Source organism: Artemia franciscana, chromosome 10 (genome assembly GCF_032884065.1).
Source record: "Artemia franciscana chromosome 10, ASM3288406v1, whole genome shotgun sequence".
NCBI lineage: Eukaryota > Metazoa > Arthropoda > Branchiopoda > Anostraca > Artemiidae > Artemia > Artemia franciscana.
Window position 1 is genome coordinate 11449310 of NC_088872.1, and position 23242 is coordinate 11472551.

The 23242-nt window shown below is 34.5% G+C and overlaps 1 protein-coding gene across 1 annotated transcript; it reads right to left on the reverse strand.

Annotated features, from left to right (window-relative positions):
* Positions 1 to 433: 433 nt before the first annotated feature.
* LOC136032398 (pre-mRNA-splicing factor RBM22-like) lies at positions 434 to 19899 on the reverse strand. The gene is made up of 7 exons (XM_065712708.1): positions 19813 to 19899; positions 13469 to 13522; positions 11620 to 11883; positions 8447 to 8669; positions 3805 to 3952; positions 2222 to 2313; positions 434 to 910 (listed from the first exon to the last, which is right to left on the reverse strand). Exons 1-7 carry the CDS (start codon positions 19897 to 19899, stop codon positions 690 to 692), a joined length of 1089 nt encoding a protein of 362 aa, XP_065568780.1. The 3' UTR covers positions 434 to 689.
* Between the last annotated feature and the right edge of the window lie 3343 nt (positions 19900 to 23242).

Here is a 23242-nt window from a genome sequence, read left to right on the forward strand (position 1 = left end):
TTCTTGGATTTTTATTGCTGCTCAATTGAAAATGAAAAAAAAAAATCTGTAATATTACTTGAGAATAGAATAACTCTAGATAGTGGCAACTCTTGAGAAGAAGCGTGGAAAGGCATTTGCTCCTATTAATCTCCCTCCCCCAAGCTACGAAAAATACCTTTCTTTTATTATTTTCATTGAAACAATTTCCCTTCTTAGTATTTCATTAAAAAAAAACAATAAAATTACACCCTAGATTTTGACAAAGTTGTCCCGCTCCATACTTTTATGGATTTATGCCTCTGAATTTAGCTGAGCTGCTATGATTAGTCAGTTAAAAATAATCTACAATCAAAATTGAGTTTACATTCTAGCTTACACGTACAGCGACGTGATAGGCGTACTTAGTTAATGTGAACTATGCAGAAGAGAACTAACGAGGTATCGGAAACGTAATACAATATTATATTCAGGCGATTTGTCATTAAAAGTGTCATTTAAAAAATTATATTCATAGAAGTTTATTCTGGTTTTTCGCCGAGGCCACTAGGATCCATAGATGGGTAACATATCCCCAGACCAGCTCTAGGGGGTGGATACATCGGTGCAACAGGAGGCAACCCTATAGGTCTGTGTATAAAAGATGGGACTGTCATCATCATCGGAGCTGACCGCATTGGAAGAGGTGCGCTAATGAAAGGTATCTGAATCTAGCGCCGTATTCCTCTGCTGGGGGCGGGATCATAGACAGCGCTAATAGGCGGCGCTAATGTAGGGGCAATGTTGAAATAGTTCTGCTGTACTTCAGAAGGGGGCGGAGGCAGTTCTGAAGGAATTCCTAGAACTGGTTCTGTTTTTGGTTGATCTCCAAGTATATCACGTTCTTCGAATTTCCCTGGTGATTTTCCCCATCTAACAGTTAGTCTACGACCTAAAAGAAAAAAAAATTGGCTTTTATTCCATATTCTTAAAAGAGCTATTTTTTTTTCTGGACGAAGATATTAAGTAATTTTCCCGTTATTCAATTTAGTTTTAAAGTATACCCTCCGACCCTCTTACTCTACATTGAAAATAAAAGATAGAATAAAATATATAGAAAGAAGGCTATCACCAGCTAACAAGTCCCGACTCGTGAAGAATATATATCTTTTTTTCTGACGAATTCCATAAAATGACAGTTTTAAATTGAATTTATTTATAACCCGTTATAATATACATGAAAAATGGAGTATATTGTGAATAAAAGAAAAGAGGAAAAAGAAAATGACCTAAAAAACAAAACAACACTTCACCTTACTTAAAAACAATTATAACATGCAAAAGCAAAACATTCATCGTATCAAAATAGCGCTCCATGGGTGCTGATCAATTCCACTATCAATTCTACTTTTTCAGATGGAAGCATTCGGGTCTATGATGTCGTAACCCAGGAGTTGCTTGACCATGGTGGAAGGGCAAGCAGGTATTTGGCATACCGGAAATAGATTCGCCGAAGCTCCTTCGTCTCAATTATCGTAAACGTACGCCAAAAAGGTGCAAGGTATAGGAAATTCGGGAGTGCAGATGCATTGTTAAGCAGAGCTAGCAGTTTGCGGTTGAGTCGAAGTTTGTTTGCAATGCAGTTGCTGTTCAACTGCTGGAAATAAAGGATCAAGAGCCTTCTAAATAATGGTTAATGAATGATTTGTTCATTTTGTCAATTCAATTTTGCTTTCTTTAGCCAGTTTTAGAAGTATTGTTTCTAAACTTTTTTTAATGAGTATTTCCTAGCTTTTTTTTACCCCGAAATACAAATTCAGCCTTTTATGGCTTGTGATAGCGATTTTTGTAATGAATATCTTATCTCTACCTTAAGATGAAATTGAGTCAAAATCACAATAACAGAAATAAATATACTGCGCCAGCAAATAGGGGGAGGAATCAGGGAGAGAGGAAGGAAATTGATTTCTGAGTCTTGTTAAATAATAAGTACCATAAAAAAATTTAAACAACAAGCCCCCATGAAAGAAGAAATACCATGTCATATAACTTCAATGACAGTTTAAACAGCAAAAAGAACTTGGGAATACTATTATGGAGCTGATTGTTAGGAAGCGATGGATTAGGTCAGAATGGATACATAGATACATGGATATAATGGATATCTGTATGGATGCATTCATATACTATAAGATATGTATTCATATACTATAATCAGGGCCCCTTCTAGGGTCTACAGTCAAAATGTTGATTCCTTGCTTACCATAAGCCTTCAAAACCCCACAAGCATCATGTGACAACTGCCTCTTTACTTGAAATGTAACCCTTTTGCAATGCAACATTTCTTTTTTTAAACTGACACAAAAAAATAGATTGCACTAATTAGATTGCACATCAGGCAGAATTTTGGAACATCAAAAACTATATTAAAGTCTTCTGAATCTACAGAAGAATTTAGAATTACCTGATGTCTTTTTTATATTAGTTACAGCAATTTTTTTCCATGACATTCAAAAAACAACATTTTACCTAGAAACGAATAGAAAGTATCCTAAGCATGAGAAGTTGCTTTCAGTTAGCTGCAAGTTAATCGTTGGCGTAAAGAGGAGGTTGAAGTTGACAGTAAACAAAACATAAAAAGCAATCTCCTCTCTACTGCCCCTCAATACATTTGAATAAAATTAAAATTGTAGATATATGGTCACCCAATGTCACTCCAAATCCAGGCCGTATCCAGGGGGGAGGGGAGGGGGTTAGTGAATCTCTTCCCTCCAAAAATGTTGTCCGACTAGTTAAAAGTAGCAAAAATTAACATAAATAAATTTTTGATGCGTTTTGTAAAATTCTTTTTTATAGCACCCTCAAAATATCCACATAAATCCTGGATACACCCTTGCTCTAAATACAGATAGATAAGCAGGTTCATTAGTAAAAAGTAACACAAATTAACATAAATAAATGTTTGATGCGTTTTGTAAAATTCTTTTTTGTAGCACCCTCAAAATATCCACAAAAATCCTCGATACACCATTGCTCTAAATACAGATAGATAAGCAGGTTCATTATATATGCATTCTGACGAAAAAAAAACGCGTCTGAAAATGTGCACGTGTTCTAGTGAGTAAAACTTCCTCAGCGAAACAACGGACATCAGCACCGCCAGTTCAGAATATGAAGTCTAGTGCCGTCAATTTAACCCTTAAGACAAACTTCAGTACGAAAAAAGACGTTTACGCACGACTGGGGATATTCACGATCATATACATTTGTTTTTAACGCCATTCAATAATTTCATATAAACCACTCATTTCTCTTTCATAGGATAGTAGTTTACAGATTCATTTACGAGCTTTTTCCAAGGTGAAAAGGTGCTAGGTGAAAGGTGAAAAGGTGCCACCATTTTAAGATACATTATGGAAAAAGAAAATACCGCGTAAAATTTGGGCGGATTTTCAAGAACCTTGACCAGTCGGCTCAAAAGATGTGGGAGAGTCCTCACTTCTTCTTGTCAATTCTTTTGTGCTCCAGCCCAATAGGCATCTATAATCCTTTGTTCCGTACTTTGTGAAGCACTACAACAATGAAATTCATTAAAATACTGTGCAAATTTTGGATAATTCACTTTGTTATTTATTCGATTTTATTATTTGTTATATTCTCTTGTTTTGTGACGTCCACTGCTAATTGTATTCTATTATGGAAATAAAAAGCATTTATCATTATTTATATAAGGCAGAGCTGTGCTCATTTGTATCCTAAGAATACCACGAGACATAGACCTACCTCTAAGGGGGGAGGAGGATAAGAGGTAACGATAAATTGTTCAGTAAAAAGAAGTGCCCTTACCTTAAGTCTTTCTCAGTGATAGCTCCACTGAGATTACTAAGGTATACAGTTGTAATAGACCTATCTTCAGGCTTGTCGAGGCGGGGCATTTCATCAGCTCGACGTAACAGCTTGTCGGCTACTGGATCCACTTCTCCGTAAAATCGATCTAAACGGAAACATAATAGTTTATATGCCTTTCTGGTGAGCAATTTCTAGCCCTATTCTCTAATGCCATCTACCAATCATAATAAATTTTGCACCAAATGCTACTGAACTGCACTCGATTCACACAGCTGCAGAAAACCCAAAATAATTATCTCAGATCTGTTCTTTCTATCTTTTAAACCACAAACGGCAAAACTAGAAACACGGGATTGAGTAAAACAATAAATTTCTAAAGCAAATGCGCTTTTTGACAGCTAAGTTAAAACGCTTCAAAAAAGCTGTAGGACCGTCATGACGATCTGACAAACCGGATGAAATCCCAATGAAAACGCGAAAACAGCCGTTTCTGTGTGAAAACACAGCTAGGCCAGCACAGAAAATCAGAAACTGAATTGGACATCTTGACCAAATATGAATTAAAAGTCATGAACACCAGTAACAATGGACCTTGGTTAAGTTTAACATTATTTTTTTTTATTATTTTGGATTAAAAGAAAAGGTAAAGTGAAATTAAAAAACAAAGAAAAATATTAGAAGAGCAAAATTGACAGAATCAATGGAAAACATATGATTTGGGCTACATATTTGCACATTAAGGAGGTGGAGGTAAAGTATTTGGACAGTGCGATGTCAGAAAACAATTGTTACTTCATAATATCAGAATAATTGTAGCTAACACACCTTGCATGCAGACCCGCTGTACTTTAACCCCCCCCCCTAATGTACAAATATATAGCCCAAATTTGTTTCCAACGTATTATATTTTCAATAGTACAAAAATATGTCTAGAGGACGACCCGCAAAAAACATACCAAGTTAAAGTTTAAGCTACCTTCGGGTGATTAAACTTAATATTTTGAATGAAACAATTTAAATATAATGAGAGGGGCATTAGGATTTTAGAAATGCCTAGTTGGTGGTTTTTCAAATGGAAGTTTTCCTGATTCAACCAGAGAGGAAAATTAAAAACTTAAAACGAACGAAGTTTTCCTATATACTGAGGAAACTGCCACCCACTTTAATCCTATACTAAATATAATCCTCGCTATTAAGATGGGCTTTCTCCACCCTACCCCCCAAACCTCCTGCTCTTTAGATCAAAGTTTGACTCCATTATCTTAACTCTATTGAATAAAAAAATCACAAACAAGAATGTTACGAAATCTAGTAAAATTCAGTTTCATTTTCAGAACGAAAGAATCAATTCAATTATTCTGATTTATAACCATAAAAAGAAAACCAACCATACCGTAATTAATTTCCTTTTTTTTAAACATTTTCTGGGAAAAACTACTTAAGCTTAAGTGAAAAGAGCAGGGGGCTTAAGAGGCCAGTAGCCACCGTAATGTAAGTAATTATATAGCATAGGATTAAAGGCGAGGGGTAACCCATTGAATATAACGATAATCTCCGTTAATTTCAAGTTTAAACTCTTGCTCTTTACTTCCACCAGAGAAACATTTTTATATAACCATAGAAATATCAGAAAAACAATGAAAATACAAATATATTGCAAGGGCCTTTTGTATACCATACAAAGGTATTGAAACCTTTCAGTGGCAAATGTACCGCCTATAATACATATTAAATAAAAAAAACAAGTTTTTTCAACTGAAAGTAAGGAGTGACATCAAAACTTAAAACGCACAGAAATTACTTCGTATATGAAAGAGGCTGCTTCCTCATCAACGCCCCGCTCTTTACGCTAAAGTTTGACTCTTTCTCTCAATTCTTCTTTCTAAAACAGTAAAAAACTTTAGCGTAAAGAGCGGGGCGTTGATGAGCAGCCTCTTTCATATACGAAGTAATTTCTGTGCGTTTTAAGTTTTGATGTCACTCCTTACTTTCAGTTGAAAAAACTTGTTTTTTTTTTATTTAATTTCTGAACGTTTTTGAATCAATGCATGTTTTGATTTTGGCTCTCCGCAGAGGAATAATCAAAACGAAATTTGCATATATTTTTTTTGGCTCAATGGCTTTCTCATAACTTTGATCGGATGATTTTGAGAATAAAAGAGCGGGGGACGAAGCCTAGTTGCCCCCCGATTGTTTGGTTAATTAAAAAGGCAACTAGAACTTTTAATTTTTTACGAATCTTTTTATTGGTAAAAGATTTACGTAACTTATAAATTAGCTTACGTAAAGAACTTTTGTATTCTCATGTTTTTATTACATATATGAGGGGATTCGCCCCGTCGTCAGTACCTCGTTCTTTACACTAAAGCTTAAATTTTATCCCAATTCATTAAGAATAACCCCCTGAATCACAAAAGCCGTAGAATAAGTAGTTGAAATTACCGAAAATACTTTAGCGTAAAGAGCGAGGTATTAGAAGGAGGTGAGCCCCTCATATGGGTAATAATTTCTGTTTGTTTTAAGTTTTATTGCTGTTTCTTACTTCCAGCTGAAAAAGCTTTTTCACTTTTATTTTTTAATTGTTTTTTTTTAAATAATGCTAGTAAATCCTGCTCTCCCTTCATGGAAATGTTCTTCTCCCATTACAAATTCTTGAAGGAAAGTTCCCCCAGCATATCCCCCTCTTCTCAACCCCTCCCCCAAACCAAAAAAATGCTCCTGAAAACGCCTGTATACTTCCCAATAACCATTACTATATGTAAGCACAGGTCAAAGTTTGTAACTTGTTGCCCCTCCCACGGGGACTGTGGGGGAGTAAGTCGTCCCCAAAGACATAGTTATAAGGTTTATCGACTACGCTGAATAAAATGGCTATCTCAGAATTTTGATCCGTTGACTTTGGGAAAATAATTAGCGTGGGAGGGGGCCTAGGTGCCCTCCAATTTTTTTGGTCACTTAAAAAGGGCACTAGAACTTTTCATTTCCGTTAGAATGAGCCCTCTCGCAACATTCTAGGACCACTGGGTCGATACAATCACCCCTGGAAAAACAAAAAAAAACAAAAAAAAAAAACAAATAAACACGCATTCGTGCTCTGCCTTCTGGCAAAAAATGCAAAATTCCACATTTTTGTAGATAGGAGCTCGAAACTTCTACAGTAGGGTTCTCTGATACGCTGAATCTGATGGTGTGATTTTCGTTAAGATTCTATGACTTTTAGGGGGCGTTTCCCCCTATTTTCTAAAATAACGCAAATTTTCTCAGGCTCGTAACTTTTGATGGGTAAGACTAAACTTGATGAAACTTATATATTTAAAACCAGCATTAAAATGTGATTCTTTTGATGTAGCTATTGGTATCAAAATTCCATTTTTTAGAGTTTTGGTTACTATTGAGCCGGGTCGCTCCTTACTACAGTTCGTTACCACGAACTGTTTGAAAATTCTAATTACCTATAGATTACAAATAAAACTTTAGAAATACAAGCAATTATGGCGAGAGTTATTGTAAATGAGAAAAGGATATTAGAGATTTTTTCAGTGCCCCAGGTACATCCTATGATACATCCCATTCTGATTTAGAACATTCCATCATTATAATAGAAATATTTAAATGACCGTTTTACCAATTTTTATGAACTTACCATGGAGCATGCCCCTTGATTTTATATCCTTGCGTCACAGAAAGAAAAATATTTTTGCAGAAAATAGAATTGTAGTATGCTGAAGAATACAGGAACAAGCAGCTCGAGTCCTTTTGGGCAATCAACCCCCCTTGAAAACCACTATCTAAAGCCAGAATTCAGCTTCAGCACACTTTCAATTCACATGAACTTTGCTTCGTGAGCCAGATTTCAGGAGGGCCGATGAAAAACAAGTTTTCGCGTCAGATCCTTTCTAATGATTTTCAAAAAATTTTCCAATGAATTTTCTTCTTTAATCTACTTCATAATTGAAAATTCATTTTAATATTGTATTTTTATCATAATTTTACAAAAATTTCAAATAAATGTTTAAATTCTTATGAATAATTTCTTTGTCTAAGGATTGCTTTTCTAATGAAAACTTAGTTCAATGAATATTTTGTCATCGGCATCCTGCTTTAGATAAGCATCCGAAGTCGTTTTATCTCAATCGAGATTGAGATACCCGAATCAGAGATTAGAATCATTTCTAACCTAATATAACCCAGAATTCAAGGAGCAAAGTTTCTTGGTCATTTATACGTGACAACACTTAATGCATGCTGTTCGAATTTCAATTTTATTGATCTTAGGTACTCTATACTTTCTGTTCTGATGTTTTCAAATTAACATTAAATATAAAGAAGGGTGACATCATTGCTTTCATCATTCCAGAATTTCCCTCAATTTCCCCAAAGAAAACTGGATTCTCCGAAATATTCCGGAAATTAATATTCGTAAATATAGAAGCGTCAACACAAAATACAAATCATTAATTTTCATTGCTGTTAATCTTTAGGGAAGCTTCAGGGAACCCAATTTTGTTTAGGGTTGATTTGTGGAAATCCTTAAAAATCAGGAACACCCAGTGGTACCATGAGGTATTTGGCATACTTTAGCCTTGTGTACCTCAAGGTGTTGCACCCTTTTGTATGGTACACAACAAAAAAGCCTTACCTTTGATATTTTGATCTGCTAATGGGTCATCTGGATATGTCGGCTTTTCATGGCGGAAGGGACATTCCTCCCCTCGTTTGCATTCACCTTTTACCCAAAAAGAGCAAACATGAGGTCTATTTCGCTTGTAGTAGGGAGCTGTGCGAGCCAACTTTAACAGTAAATCCGATGGTGCTTTTGCTTTACCCTCTAATGCACTACTAGCTTTTCCTTCTTCTTTAAACTGAAAAAAAAAGGTTTTTAAAACCAATATCCAGCATATATAAAAAATCAATGGCTCAGTCAGAATTTTCAACCTGCCATGGTTTCTAAGATTAAATAATAAAAAAAAGTTTTTTAACTGAAAGTAAGGAGCGATACTAAAACTTAAAACGAACAGAAATTATTCCGTATATGAAAGGGCCGTCCCCTCCAAAACGTCCTGCTCTTTACGCAAAAATTTTTATTGTTTTAAAAAGTAGAGTTGGTTACAATTTTTTTTGGTTACTTAAAAGGGCCAGTAGAACTTTATCTTTATTTAAAAACGTTTTTATAAGTAATATATATACGTAACTCAGAAATTAACTTACGTAACGAACTTCTATATTCGTATATCTTTATTACGTGTATGACGGGATTCGCCCCCTCATCAATACCTCGCTCTTTACGCTAAAGTTCGAATTTTGTTCCGATTCTTTAAGAATGGCCCCTGGATAAGAAATGCCATTTAATTAGAATAAATAGCTCTTTTTTTAAGTTAATGTTAATTAAGGATTGACCTCCCTTTATGTCGACACAACGAGTCCAATGGCACAGTCATAATTTTTACCTGCTCTGCTTTTTGAGATACAGCCTATTGAATGCCTTATGTTTTTTTTTTCAAAGAGGTGAAAAAAATCACCCTTTTCCAGAGTAAAAAGCCTATTATCATTAAGATTACAACATCCAGCAGTAAAAAGCTTTGCAAAAACGGGAAGAAAACCGACTTTAGAACACCTACTGACAGTGGATGTTCTTGCCTCTCACGTACCCAAGGCAAAACTTGATTAGCACCCCCACGCCCTGTCTCCCCAAAATTTTCAGGCCAAGCTATAACAAAATTGTCATTTATTAACTAATCTTTCATTTATTAACAAAATTTGAATACAAAATACCACAAAAAAAGCATTAAAATTAATTGAATTCAGTTGACTCCCTTTTATTTTCAAGGAACGGTGATGAGGATATGGGAAAACTGAAATTTTTTTTTATTGAATTTTCTTACACTTAATTACAAATTACAAAATGATTATAACCGTTAATTATTTCTTTGAAATTTTGCACCTGGGGCAAGTGCCACCTCTGTCCCCACCCTAAAACCGCCTCTGCCTACTGACGAAACTCTGTATTCTCATCTATTTTTCCTTCTCAAGAATATATATATATATATATATATATATATATATATATATATATATATATATATATATATATATATATATATATATATATATATATATATATATATATATGTGGTCGACTATGCGACCACAAACCCTCATAGGTTTTCTCCAGCGCGAAAGTTTCGTTTAAATTGCTTATTTGTTTGTGATTTTGTAGTAATAAACCGATATGAGCTAATATGATTTTACTAATATGATATGAGCTAATAGGATAATTTTTATCAAATTATCCCTTAACTCTAGCAAGTTAGCCATAAGACTTTCAGAGATTTCCTCATGAGCATTTATAATAAGAAACCTTGTGGGGAGTAAACAGAAATGACATGAGACTATTGTCTCCCAAAGTATGGTAATTGTTGCTAGATTAGTGTGCGGCATATATAATAGTTTTAAACCAAAGCAAATATGCCTTTGTTCCCCTTAGTAAAAGTGTTTTTTCAACCTTTTGATCGATAAAAAAGAAAAGCCTAAAGAGATGAAAAATGTGTAAAAACAGATATTTCCTATTTAAGTGTTTAAACTTAACTTGATGATGTAATGATTAATTCTAAACAGGAGAGAGGGGCGTAGTCTTTAGGGTTTCAAGGGGCCTTAAGTTTACTCTCTCATTAGATCTTTGTCTTTTACTCAATCATCAATTATCTTTCTTTCGGAATTTTTAATAATATTTAATAGTTTTTAAATGTTTTTAGATTATTTAATTTAATTATTTAATCAAACTAGTTTCTGCATAATAATTAAATAAAAAATAAATAAAATTATTTAATCTAATTATTTAATTCAGATTGGTTAAATAATTTTAGATTATATCTAGGTTAGATTATTTGAAATTAAATTAATTATTAGCTATTTTAGATCATTTAAGCATTCCTTGTTGACATTCCTCTTACGAGCTCCCTTGGATAAATTGTATTATCCAGTATTAGAAAGTTCAAGTACTTGCTTTAGTCAAATTACTGAAAAAAAGTTATCAATGTACAGCTTTGGTTGTTCAGAAGAAAACACAACAAAGTTCTGAAAACAACTTTCCGAAATCCTAACATAGTTGCTTCTGTCATTCCCAAAAGCGCTTTACTTTACTTTATCCTCAACCTACCTCTCTAATGCGCAAATACATAGCCCAAATTATATATCGTCAGTTGGGTATCAAGAGGTCGTATCTCCATAATTATAATTTTTCAGAAGAGCAAAAAAAAAATTTCACAACATTTTTAGTTCCCTTTTATTACCCCCCTAAACAAGGAAGAATTGATATGCATTGATTTTCAATATCAATTTGTTTTTGTTTTACGGTTACCAGAGGGGAAATAAAAATGAGGGTTCTTATACTCTTGTGAAAAATTACAATAATGGAGATATGACCTTTTGATACTCGATGAACAAATTTCCCATGCAGTATTCTGTTTCTTGATTACGTAACTCTTTAGTCTAAGTAGAATTAAAAGAAAAGAAGCAGCATCGATGAAATCAGCAACGAAATCGCCGAATCAGCGCTTTTAGGAATGATGTAAATATTTCAGGATTTGTTGAAGCGGTTTTCAGAATTATGTAGTGTTTCCTTTTCATCAGCGCCAACGATGCGCTGATACCGAACATGATGCAACGTTTTTGCGAAAAACAAGATTTGACTGTAAAATCATCTTAAAAATCAGGAAGACGTGCTGGATTCCAATCCATTGAAAATCCTCGATTCTCAGAATTCCAACACATTGTCTTACCACTAAACAAATAAAAAAACTAAATTATAACTACCTTTCTCTCAGCATTTGTAATATAGTGTTCTTTGTTAACATCGCTCATAGGCACCGCATTCTTCATGCCAAGGGCTTTATCTCGCACTTTAATTGGTAAGCCATATTCAAGATCTAAAATGCAAGTTTGACACACATTCTTTAATTTGGCACACGTTTGACATATCTCCGTTTTTTTAATCCTCATTTTTACTCCAGGACACCAACGAAATGTAGTGAAAGGCCTAGAGCATATTTTGCACTCTTTTCCATACTTGTCTTTTAACTAAAAAGAAAAACAGAAAACCAATTAATGCTGTAAAACAGTTTTTCCCTGTGTAAAATTCTACTTATTGCGAGGAAAAGCATTTACTGTATAAAACTTTTCAGCATAACTCAAAGATTAACCTCAAAATCATGAGATGACTCAATAATTGAAAAACCAGAACAGTCGGCAAAACAATCACTTATTTAACACCGCATAAGAAGTTTTTGAACAGATCTTCTGATTCAACAACAATTTTTCGATAAAATACTCCAAAGAAGCCTTCTTGGAGAATGTTCAAAAGATTACAAATCGATGAAAACGGAAATTCTTCATTCCAAGGGGTTTATTTCGTACTTTAATAGGTAAACTCTATTAAAGACCCAGGGTGCAACTTTGAAAAACTTTCTTTAATTTGGCACATGTTTGGCATATCTCCGTCTTTTTAAACCTCATTTTTACTCCAAGACACCTACAAAAGATAGTGAAAGGCCCAGAACATATTTACATTCTTTTCCATATTAGTATTTTAACTGAAAAGAAAAACAGAAAACCAATCAATGCGATAAAACAATTTTCCTGTTTAAAATCCTCCTTCATGTGAGGAAGAGCATTCATTTATTTTAAAGATAAAAAAACAAGATTTTAAACCTTTTCAGCATAAATACAAGAACATCCTCAAAATCATGCAATGACTTGATAATTGAAAAACCAGAATAGTCACAATATAAGTGTCTGGATTCACTTATTTAACATGGTTTGGTTTAACAATACATCTTGGTTAATAAAATAATAACATTATTACTAGGTTAACATCGTTTAGGTTCCACCGCGTTTGTTTAAGACTTTTCTAGCACAATCACTAATTTAAAATGGTTTAGGACTGTTCTTGAACTAAGCTTTAGATTCAACAGTAATTTGTGGAAAATATGCTCCAAACAAGTTTCCTGGTAGAGTGTTCTAAAGATTAAATGTATTTTAAAATGGAAATTTTTCATACCAAGGAGTTTTTTTCCTACTTAAATTGCAAAACCATATTCAAAACCCAGGATACAACTTTAACAATATTCTTTATTTGGCACACGTTTGACGCATCTCTTCTTTTTACTTCATTTTCACAACACAACACCAACAAAATTGATGAAGGACCTATAATAGAAATTTGCATGCTTTTCCATAGTCGTCTTTTAACTAAGAAAAAAAATAGAACAAATTAATAAAAAAAAATAGTTTTCCTGCATGTAATTCTAATTCATGTGAGGATGAGCATGGATAAAGTCGTTTCAAATGTATGTCAGTGTTGCCAGATGTCTTGTACAAGCTCACAGAATTATATAAGTACAAGCTCACGGAATTATATATAAGTAAAAGCGATCAAACACGCATTTTTTTTTTTAGTAAAAATGCCCCACAAATTAAATTTTTTCAAAAAGAAAAACGTTGACAAAATTATACAGGCTTTGGGTATTGCAAACTAATTAAACAGACATTAGTTAAACAAACTAATGCCAAGACCCTGCAAAATTAAACAATAGGATCAAGCGATTTGGCTGCTAAGCCACTCGTATATAGTCTACTCCATAGATAAAAAAAAGAGCTATCTTACCATTCGGATATAAGGATTGTCCCCAAGACAGGTCTGACACAATATGGGGAAATCCTGCAAGAAATAGATATATATTAAATTAAAAATAATTTAATTTTTGAAAACACACAAAAAACAACAGAAATTTCATAGCAATAGCATATATTTTTTACTACATAAATTTTAAGTATAAAAAACAATTTTGAAGATGAGAAAGATTTTGTCATGCATTCAAAATGTAGGCCAAGTATAATTATGATCCCTCTCTTGATACTGTCCATCCCAGTCCCTTTTTTAGGGGAGAGGGGACTCAAGGGGGTACTGAGACACATAAGGGCAGTGAATCAGGCAGCAAAGCAAAATTTTCATAATTTGGGTATTAGTTCCCCCCTTCCATTAAGGAGTGAGTGAATTGGTTTCAACACCACATACAGGCCTGTTATTTAGAAGCAGGTTAATGACTTCCCTAAATGAGTCCTGAAAAACCGATTTTCAAAAGGCAACTGGGGTATGTGTTGAACTGGGGTATGTGTTGCAAAAAGCAATGGGAAAGCATTGCAAAGACGTGACCAAATATAATCAAGGAGTATCATATCCACATACAGGGGACAATTCCTTCCTTACTTTCATTTCAATCCTTACTTTCATTAAAAAAAACCTTTTTTTTTATTTCTGGACGTTTTAAAATTAATGCATGTTTTGATCTTGGCTCTCCGCACATAAATAATTAGAACGAAATTTGCATATTAATTTATTATTTGGCTAAATGCCTTTCTCATAGTTTTAATCGCAAGATTTTGAGAAAAAAAGAGCGAGGGAGGAAGCCTAGTTGTCCTCCAATTTGTTGATTATTTAAAAAGGCAACAAGAACATTTAATTTTTTACTAACGTTTTCATGACTAAAAAAGATATGTAACTTAGGAATTAACTTAGGTAACGACTTCTATATTCGTATGTTTTTATTGCGCATATCAGAGGTTCGCCCCTCGTCGATACCTCGCTCTTTACACTAAAGCCTAAATTTGTCCCAATTCCTTCAGAATGACCCCTGAATCACAAAGGCCGTAGAATAAATAGTTGAAATTACTAGAAATACTTAAGCGTAAAGCGCGAGGTATTACGAGGAGGTAAACTCCTGTATGTAATAATTTATTGTAATAATTTCTGCTCGTTTTATGTTTTATTGCTGCTTTTCAATTTCAGTAGAAAAAAAACTTTTTATATTTATTTTTTCATTGTTTTTTTTAACAATGCTAGGAAGTCCTGCTCCCCCTTCATTGAAAGTCTCTTTCCCCATGAGAAGTTCCTCCATGGAAATATCCTGCGACGTACCCCCCTCCAAACTCTCCCTCCCAAACCAAAAAAGCTCCCTGAAACCGTCTGTACACTTCCCAGTAACCATTACTATATGTAAACACAGGTCAAAGTTTGTAATTTGCAACCCCTCCCACGTCGCTACAGGGGAGTAAGTCGTCCCCAAAGACATAGTTATTAGGTTTTTGACCATGGTGAATAAAATGGCTATCTCAGAATTCTGATCCGGTGACTTTGTTGAACTGGGGTATGTGTTGCAAAAAGCGATGGGAAATTATTGCAAACATGTGACCAAATATAATCAAGGAGTATCATATCCATACACAGGGGACAATTCCTTCCTTACTTTTATTTCGCTTCTTACTTTCATTAAAAAAAACTTTTTTTTTTATTTAATTTCTGGACGTTTTTGAATTATGGCATGTTTTGATCTTGGCTCTGCGCGCATAAATAATTAAAACGAAATTTTCATATTAATTTATTTTTGGCTAAATGGCTTTCTCATAGTTTTAATCGGAGGATTTTGAGAAAAAATGAGCGTGGGAGGAAGCCTAGTTGCCCTCCAATTTTTGATTGCTTAAAAAGGCAACAAAAACTTTTAATTTTTTACGAACGTTTTCATTAGTAAAAAAAATTATATACCTTACGAATTAACTTACTTAACGAAATTCTATATGTGTATGTTTTTAATGCGTATATCAGAGGTTCACCCCTCGTCGATACCTCGCTCTTTACATTAAAGCTTAAATTTTGTCCCAATTCCTTCAGAATGACCCCTGAATCACAAAGACCGTAGAATAAATAGTTGAAATTACTAAAAATACTTTAGTGTAAAGAGCGAGGTATTACGAGGAGGTAAACCCCTCATGTGTAATAATTTCTGCTCGTTTTAATGCTGCTCCTCACTTTCAGTAGAAAAAACTTTTCATATATATTTTATCATTGTTTTTTTTTTCAAATAATGCTAGAAAATCCTGCGCCCCCTTCATAGAAAGTCTCTTCCCCCATTGGAAACTCCTCAATGGAAAGATCCTCCCACATAAGCCCCCCCCCCCCCAAACCAAAACAATCCCCCCTGAAAACGTCTCTACACTTTTTTTTATGTAACTATTGGTATCAAAATTCCATTCTTTAGAGTTTCGGTTACTATTGAGCCGGGTCGCTCCTTACTACAGTTCGTTACCACGAAATGTTTGAAAAATAAAACAAATGTTATTGCTGTTTTGGAGGAGGAACCAAACAGAAATACGCTCCCTGGACCAAGTTCTGCAAAAACTGATACTAACCCCTGAAAAGATCCTCCCACGTAACCCCTGAAAAAAATCCCCCTGAAAACGTCTGTACACTTCCCAGTAACATTTAATATATGTAAGCACAGGTCAAAGTTTGTAACTTGCAGCCCCTCCCACGGGGACTGCGGGGGAGTAAGACGTCACTAAAGACATGCATCCATGATTTGTCTTCTGGAAAAAATGCGATATTCCACATTTTTGTAGATAGGAGCTTGAAACTTTAATAATAAGGTTCTCTGATACGCTGAATCTGATGGTGTGATTTTCGCTAAGATTATATGACTTTTAGGGGGATTTTCCCCCTATTTTCTAAAATGAGGCAAATTTTCTCAGGCTCGTAACTTTTGATGGGTATGACTAATCTAGATGAAACTTAAATATTTAAAATCAGCAATAAATACAATTTTTTGATGTAACTATTGGTATTAAAATTCCATTCTCTCGTCCAGAGTTTCAGTTACTATTGAGCTGGGTCGCTCCTTACAACAGTTTGTTACCACGAACTGTTTGAAAAATAAAACAAATGTTATTGCTGTTTTGGAGGAGGAACCAAACATATATATGCTCCCTGAACCAAGTTCTGCAAAAACTGATGCTAAACATCAGGACTGTTTTCTATTTTGAAATAAATAAGGGATTACAGGAAGCAGCATAAACGAGGGGCATACAACAAGAAAAGGGAGAAACTAAACAACTAAGAGGTGGGATTATTCGGGCTGTTTCTTTTTTTTCTGGAACATAAAAGAAACAACTCTGCTAAAAACATAAATTTTGTTTTGGTTATTTATTCTACTATTAGGAAAAAATGGTTGTTTTTAAATGATTAGTTAAACTATTAAACACACTCTTTCATGAAAAAGAAAATATGAACTCATAAATAGCTGCCACGGTAAAATAATCAACACTTTTTCAGAAGTCTTGAGATAGCTCTGGATACCAAGTAGACCGATTTTATATCCAAAAAGCCCTCCCCCCTCTTGTACGCCCCTATACCTGGACCATATAATTAAGTTGGAAAATATACAATTTGCATATACAAATTTTCAGTAGATATGTGTGATCACTGACTAGAATAGATAGTATATTAATAAAAAGCATAAATCACTTACTACATTAGAGTTTTCCATTTTTGTATTTATTGTTTTTACAGTTTTCCAGATATGTTGCATTTACAACTGTAAAAACTTGACTAAATCAATGCCAATAGAAATGTTTCTATTTTCCAGTTTTAAAATCCTCAGTTTTTAATTAATCAAAAGAAACCCAAGAGACTTAATTCTCATGGTAATGTCAAATAATGTCATTAAAATTTTCGATGCCCAACAAATTTTTTATGGAAATGGCCCAATAATTTCCTATTTCCGGGGTATAGCCGTGCAAAGTTAGAAGCTTGCATTAGCATATTCAGTTATGTAAATATAAATGTTACGCTCTGTTTCTTTGCCTTTATTAAATAAAAAAAACAAGTTTTTTTAAATGGAAGTAAAGAGCGAGATATTACGAGAAGGTAAACCCCTCATATGTGTAATATTTTCTGCTTGTCTTAAGTTTTATTGCTGCTCCTCACTCTCAGTAGAAAAAAAACTTTTCATATTTATTTTTGCATTGTTCTTTTTTTTTAAATAATGCTTGAAAATCCTGCGCCCCCTCATTGAAAGTCTCTTCCCCCATGAGAAGTTCCTCCATGGAAAGATCCTACGACGTACCCCCTCCCCAAACTCTCCCTCCCAAACCAAAAAAAAATCCCCCTGAAAACGTCTGTACACTTCCCAGTAACCATTACTATATGTGAACAAAGGTCAAAGTTTGTAACTTGCAGCCCCTCCCACGGGGACCGTGGGGGAGTAAGTCGTCCCCAAAGACATAGTTATTAGGTTTTTTGAATATGGTGAATAAAATGGGGAAATCCCATCTCAAAATTTTGATCTGGTGACTTGATCTGGGGAAAAAATGATCATGGGAGGGGTGTCCCTCCAATGTTTTTGGTCACTTAAAAAGGGCACTAGAACTTTTAATTTCCGTCAGAATGAGCCCTCTAGCGACATTCAAAGAACATTGGGTCTATACGATCACCTCTGGAAAAAAAATAAAATAAACACGCATCCGTGATTTGTCTTCTGGAAAAAAAAAGCCAAATTCCACATTTTTGTAGATAGGAGCTTGAAAATTCTATGACAAATTTCTGTGGTACGCTGAATCTGATGGTGTGGTTTTCGTTAAGAATGTATGACTTTTAGGGGGGTTCCCCCCTATTTTCTAAAATGAGGCAAATTTTCTCAGGCTCGTAACTGTTGATGGGTATGACTAATCTTGATGAAACTTCTATATTTAAAATCAGTATTAAAATACAATTTTTTGATGTAACTATTGGTATCAAAATTTTATTCTTTAGAGTTTTGGTTACTATTGACCCGGGCCGCTCCTTACTACAGTTCGTTACCACGAACTGTTTGAAAAATAAAACAAATGTTATTGCTGTTTTGGAGGATGAACCATACAGAAATACGCTCCCTGAACCAAGTTCTGCAAACACTGATACTAAACATAAGGACTGTTTTTATTTTGAAAAAAATAAGGGATTACAGTAACCAGCACAAATGAGGGGACATACAACAAGAAGAGGGGGAAGCTAAACAACTAAGAGAGGGGGGGGTTTAATCGGGTTGTTTCTATTTTTTCTGGAACATAAAATAAAACAACTCTGCTAAAAACATAAATCTTGTTTTGGTTATTTATTCTATTATTAAAAAAAATGGTTGTTTTTAAAGGATTAGTTAAACTATTAAACCCACTTTTTCATGAAAAAGAAAAATATGAACTCATTAATAGCTGCCACGGTAAAATAATCAACACTTTTTCAGAAGTCTACAAATAGTTCTGGGTACCAAGTAGACGGATTTTATAGCCATAAAGCCCTCCCCCCTCTTGTTCGTCCCTATACCTGGACCATATAGTAAAGTTTGCAAATATACAATTTGCATATACAAAATCTAGTTGATATATGTGTGATCACTTACTACAATAGATAGTATATTACTACAGAGCATAAAGCACTTACTATAATAGAGTTTTCCATTTTTGTATTTATTTTTTTCAGTTTTCCAGATATGTTGCATTTACAACTGTAAAAACTTGACTGAATCAATGCCAATATAAATTTTCCTATTTATCCAGTTTTAAAATCCTCAGTTTTTAATTAATCAAAAGTAACCAAAGAGACATAATTTTCATGGTAATGTTAAATAATGGCATTAAAATTTTCGATGCCCCACAAATTTTCTTATGGAAATGCCCAATAATTTCCTATTTCCTGGGTATACCCGTGCAAAGTTAGAAGCTTGCATTAGCATATTCAGTTATGTAAATATAAATGTTACGCTCTGTTTCTTTGCCTTTATTAAATAAAAAAAAAAAACAAGTTTTTTTAAATGAAAGTAAGTAGCCACATTAAAACTTAGAACCAACAGAAATTACTCCGTATATGAAAGGGGATTTTCCTCCTCAACGCTCCGCTCTTTACGCTAAAGTTTGACTCTTTTTCTTAACTCTACTTCTTAAAACAGTAAAAAACTTTAGCGTAAAGAGCGGGGCGTTGAGGAGGAAAAGCCCCTTTCATATACGGAGTAATTTCTGTTCGCTAGCAGGGGTAAGAAAACCTGTTATTTTATTTAATTTCTGGATGTTTTAGAATTAATACATGTTTTGTCTTGGCTCTCCGCACATGGGTTTGGTTCTAGCCTTTGAACTGGGAACACCTACCCGGCTAGGATAATATTGTGTATAACCCACATGGATTGGTGAAAATGGTGTTATGGGTCTTGAGTGAAGAACTATATCCCTTGCCATGAAAGGATTTTGCTATTGTTTTATTCTGATTCTAACAACGGACGAATTTTCCGATAATCAAGCTGCTGAAGAGACTCTTTTGCAGTTAAGCACAGAAGACGCAACGAGTTTTAGTACTCTAATCGGTGCCTTAAAAGGAATTCTTGCCAAAGTAAAGAAAATCCCAGGAGGAAGGGATTACGCATTCGATATTTGTGAGCGAATTCAAATGTTATATCATCAGCTTTTAAAAGAAAATGTAAAACTTTCGCGCAACGAGAACGATAACCTTCAAAATATAATCAAATTACACGAAAAATTGGAAAATAAAGATACAATGGCCCCATCCTCTCTTAAAAATTGTAGATCGTACTCTAGTGGTGTTAAAGGTCCTGAAACCTTTAGTATTATTCTCGAGCCAAGCAGTAATGAAGCAAAAGATCATAAAAAAAGAGAGAACCACCGGCAAAAATAGTGCAAGACATTAGTAAAATAATCAAAGAAGATTCCACCAAATTTTCTGCTAAAAATATCAAACATGGGCGAGAAGGCAAATCATTGTTGTTTTTAAAAAAAACGCCTGCCAAGAATGCTTGTGAACGGTGCTCCTATAATCAAAAATAAATCAGAGCGCAAAGAATTTATAGAACATAGTAGTCCAGATATGGAAAAACTTGTCATTGCTGGAGAAACCTTGGAAGTGGTGACTATTATTGAAAAAGGAAAAAGTTGCAGCGTCATATTAGAAATGAGTCCGAAAACCAGAGGAGAAATTTTAAAAAGAGGAGGCCTCAATTTTGGATTTCTTCGCCTATAATGCGAAGATTACATTAACCTTATACGATGCACCAATTGTTGTCTTTTCGGCCATAAGAAGTCTGAGTGTAAGGGCGATTTAACCTGCTCTTGGTGTATGGGTAATCATGACTATAATGAATGTACTAAATCCTTCAGTAGTCGCCCTAGTTTCTTGCAATAAGCGACAGCTCAATTGTGAGCCACATCCATCGTACGATTACAAAAATTGTCCAACAGCTAGAGAAATAACCCAACAATTGAAAAAGAATATTGATTATGTAGCATGAATGCAGAACACGTCTCATGTAAATACGTAGAAGAATAACTTACAGTTTCTACAAATTAACCTACAACATTGTTATGCTGCAGCGGCACAATTAGAAAAAACACTGGTTGACTTATGCCCTGATGTCGTGCTTAGGCTATTCAAGAGCCTTACATTAATAAATCTGGTAAACTTTCGTGTGTGCCGAATATGTACAATACCTTCTCAAAGACAACATTTGAGAAAAGATTCCATAGTGCTGCTTTACTTGTCCATAAATCCCTAAAATGTGATATACACTACGAAATCTCGACCAATGAATGTGTTACAGTGTCTGTTTATCTTAAAGTAGAACTATTCTAGTTTCATCCATGTATTGCCATCCATCCCTGTGCTCAGTACATAGTTATTTAGCAAGTATAGATAGTCTTAGAAATTATTCAAATTATGTTTTGGGGGCAGATTTTAATACCAAAAGTTCATTGTGGCTTAATAATATTTATTCCGATTTGAAAGGTAAATCCAATGAGGATTTTATTGCTAGGAAATCATTAGTAGTACTGAATGACCCAGATATACCAACGTATGAATTTTCATATTCGAGCCCAGACGTCACAGCAGTTGGTCTAAACTTACTAAAATTTGTTGACAGCTGGGAAGTGACAAATGACCCCTCATCCTTATCTGATCACTTGTATATCAAGTTTAACCTAGTTTTTGAGGCAGATATCGTGGAAATTTGTCATAACATCAAGTATGATTGCAGAAAAACTAACTGGAATATTTTTAGCAACATTATTTGAAATGAAATAGATAGTTTATATTACCTCCCTACTACGGATGCCGAAGAAACAGATAAAGCTGTAGATACTTTAACAGCCTTAATACAAAAAGCTACCAATGAATCAACTCCAGTGAGTCGTGGCTCTCCCAAAAAGTATTCACGGTGGTGGACTTCAGAATTATCGGACCTTAGAAAAGGGTATAGACGATTGCTACGGATATTTAAATCCTGCAATTCTCTCGAAAATGAGGTTAATTTAAGGAAAGCAAAAAGAATTATAAACTGGGTATTTTAAATGCTAAAAGGAGTGACTGGAATAAATTCTGTGCAGATAAACCGAATTTGGATCCATGGAATACAATCCACAAAATTTGTAAAAATAGTAATGCCATTGTTCAGCGACTACATGAAGGGGCCTTCTTTTTAAAATCTAAGGACAGGACACAAAATATAGGGTTAGTTATCTCTTATTGCCAAATTTTCCCAAATTAACACCCCCCAGCTCCTCCTAAGAGAACAGATCCGTTCCAATTATGTCAATCATGTATCTAAAACTTTTGCTTATTCTTCCCATCAAGTTTCATCCCGATCTCTCCACTTTAAGTGTTTTCCAAGATTTCTGTTTCCCTCCTCCCGCTCCCTATGTCCCCAGATCCAATTCGAGTCGAAAATGGAGCATCTGAGACATAAGATCCTTCTATATGTATCAAGTTTCATTAAGATCCGGTCACCTAATCGTAAGATAAAAATACCCCAATTTTCACGTTTTACAAGAATTCCGGTTTCCCCCTCCAACTTCCCCCAATGTCACAGGATCTGGTCGGAATTTCAAATTAGAGCTTTAAAGCACAATATCCTTCTAAATATCAAATTTCATTAAGATCTGGTCACCCGTTCGTAAGTTACAAATACGGCCATTTTGGTCAATATGCGTGAAAGAATTGATAACTAAGAAAAAAACACTTGGAAAACTATAAATCTCCCCGTTCAGCTGCCCGTCCAGGGGACGAGTCTATAGGAAACACATTAAACAAGCACCTAACTACAAACAACTTAAACAAGCAAACAAACTTTCAAACACTTTATGAATTCAGAAACACCCGTAAATAAACTTTTACCAAGCTAACTCCTCAAACATGATTCCCTATGATTAATCCCTAACCGAAGAAACTTACACAACTGTTTAATAGCATATCCATTCCTTTCAGCCATTCGCTCCTTTAACCAGCATTCATTCCCCAACACTTTTCCAAAGCATTCCTTCCGTAACTCAGACAGCTCTTCACACTCGGATACAAAATGAACTAAATTTTAATTCCCCCCGCCACACATAGGGCAAACGTAGGGGCCTGCCTCCTGCCTGAACTTTCCCAAATATTTTCTTCTGATACCTAAATCAAAACTATCTCCTCTTAGCAACAACAAATTCTTCAAGTCCTCCCTACTCAACCCAAATTTAAAAAAACTTCCTCTCCCCAACACTCTTTATCTTGGGACTAAAACCTCAAAGACACCGA

What these genes read in the sequence shown, in the direction of transcription:
- LOC136032398 (XM_065712708.1), bottom strand. Translation starts at nt 19,899, where the DNA reads ATGGCAAGGGATATAGTTCTTCACTCAAGACCCATAACACCATTTTCA. An exon ending in CACAATATTATCCTAGCCGG is followed by an intron (nt 13,523 to 19,812) that starts GTAGGTGTTCCC and finishes TATTTCTTGCAG; the next exon opens with GATTTCCCCATATTGTGTCA. An exon ending in ATCACTGAGAAAGACTTAAG is followed by an intron (nt 2,314 to 3,804) that starts GTAAGGGCACTT and finishes TTTTTGTGTCAG; the next exon opens with TTTAAAAAAAGAAATGTTGC.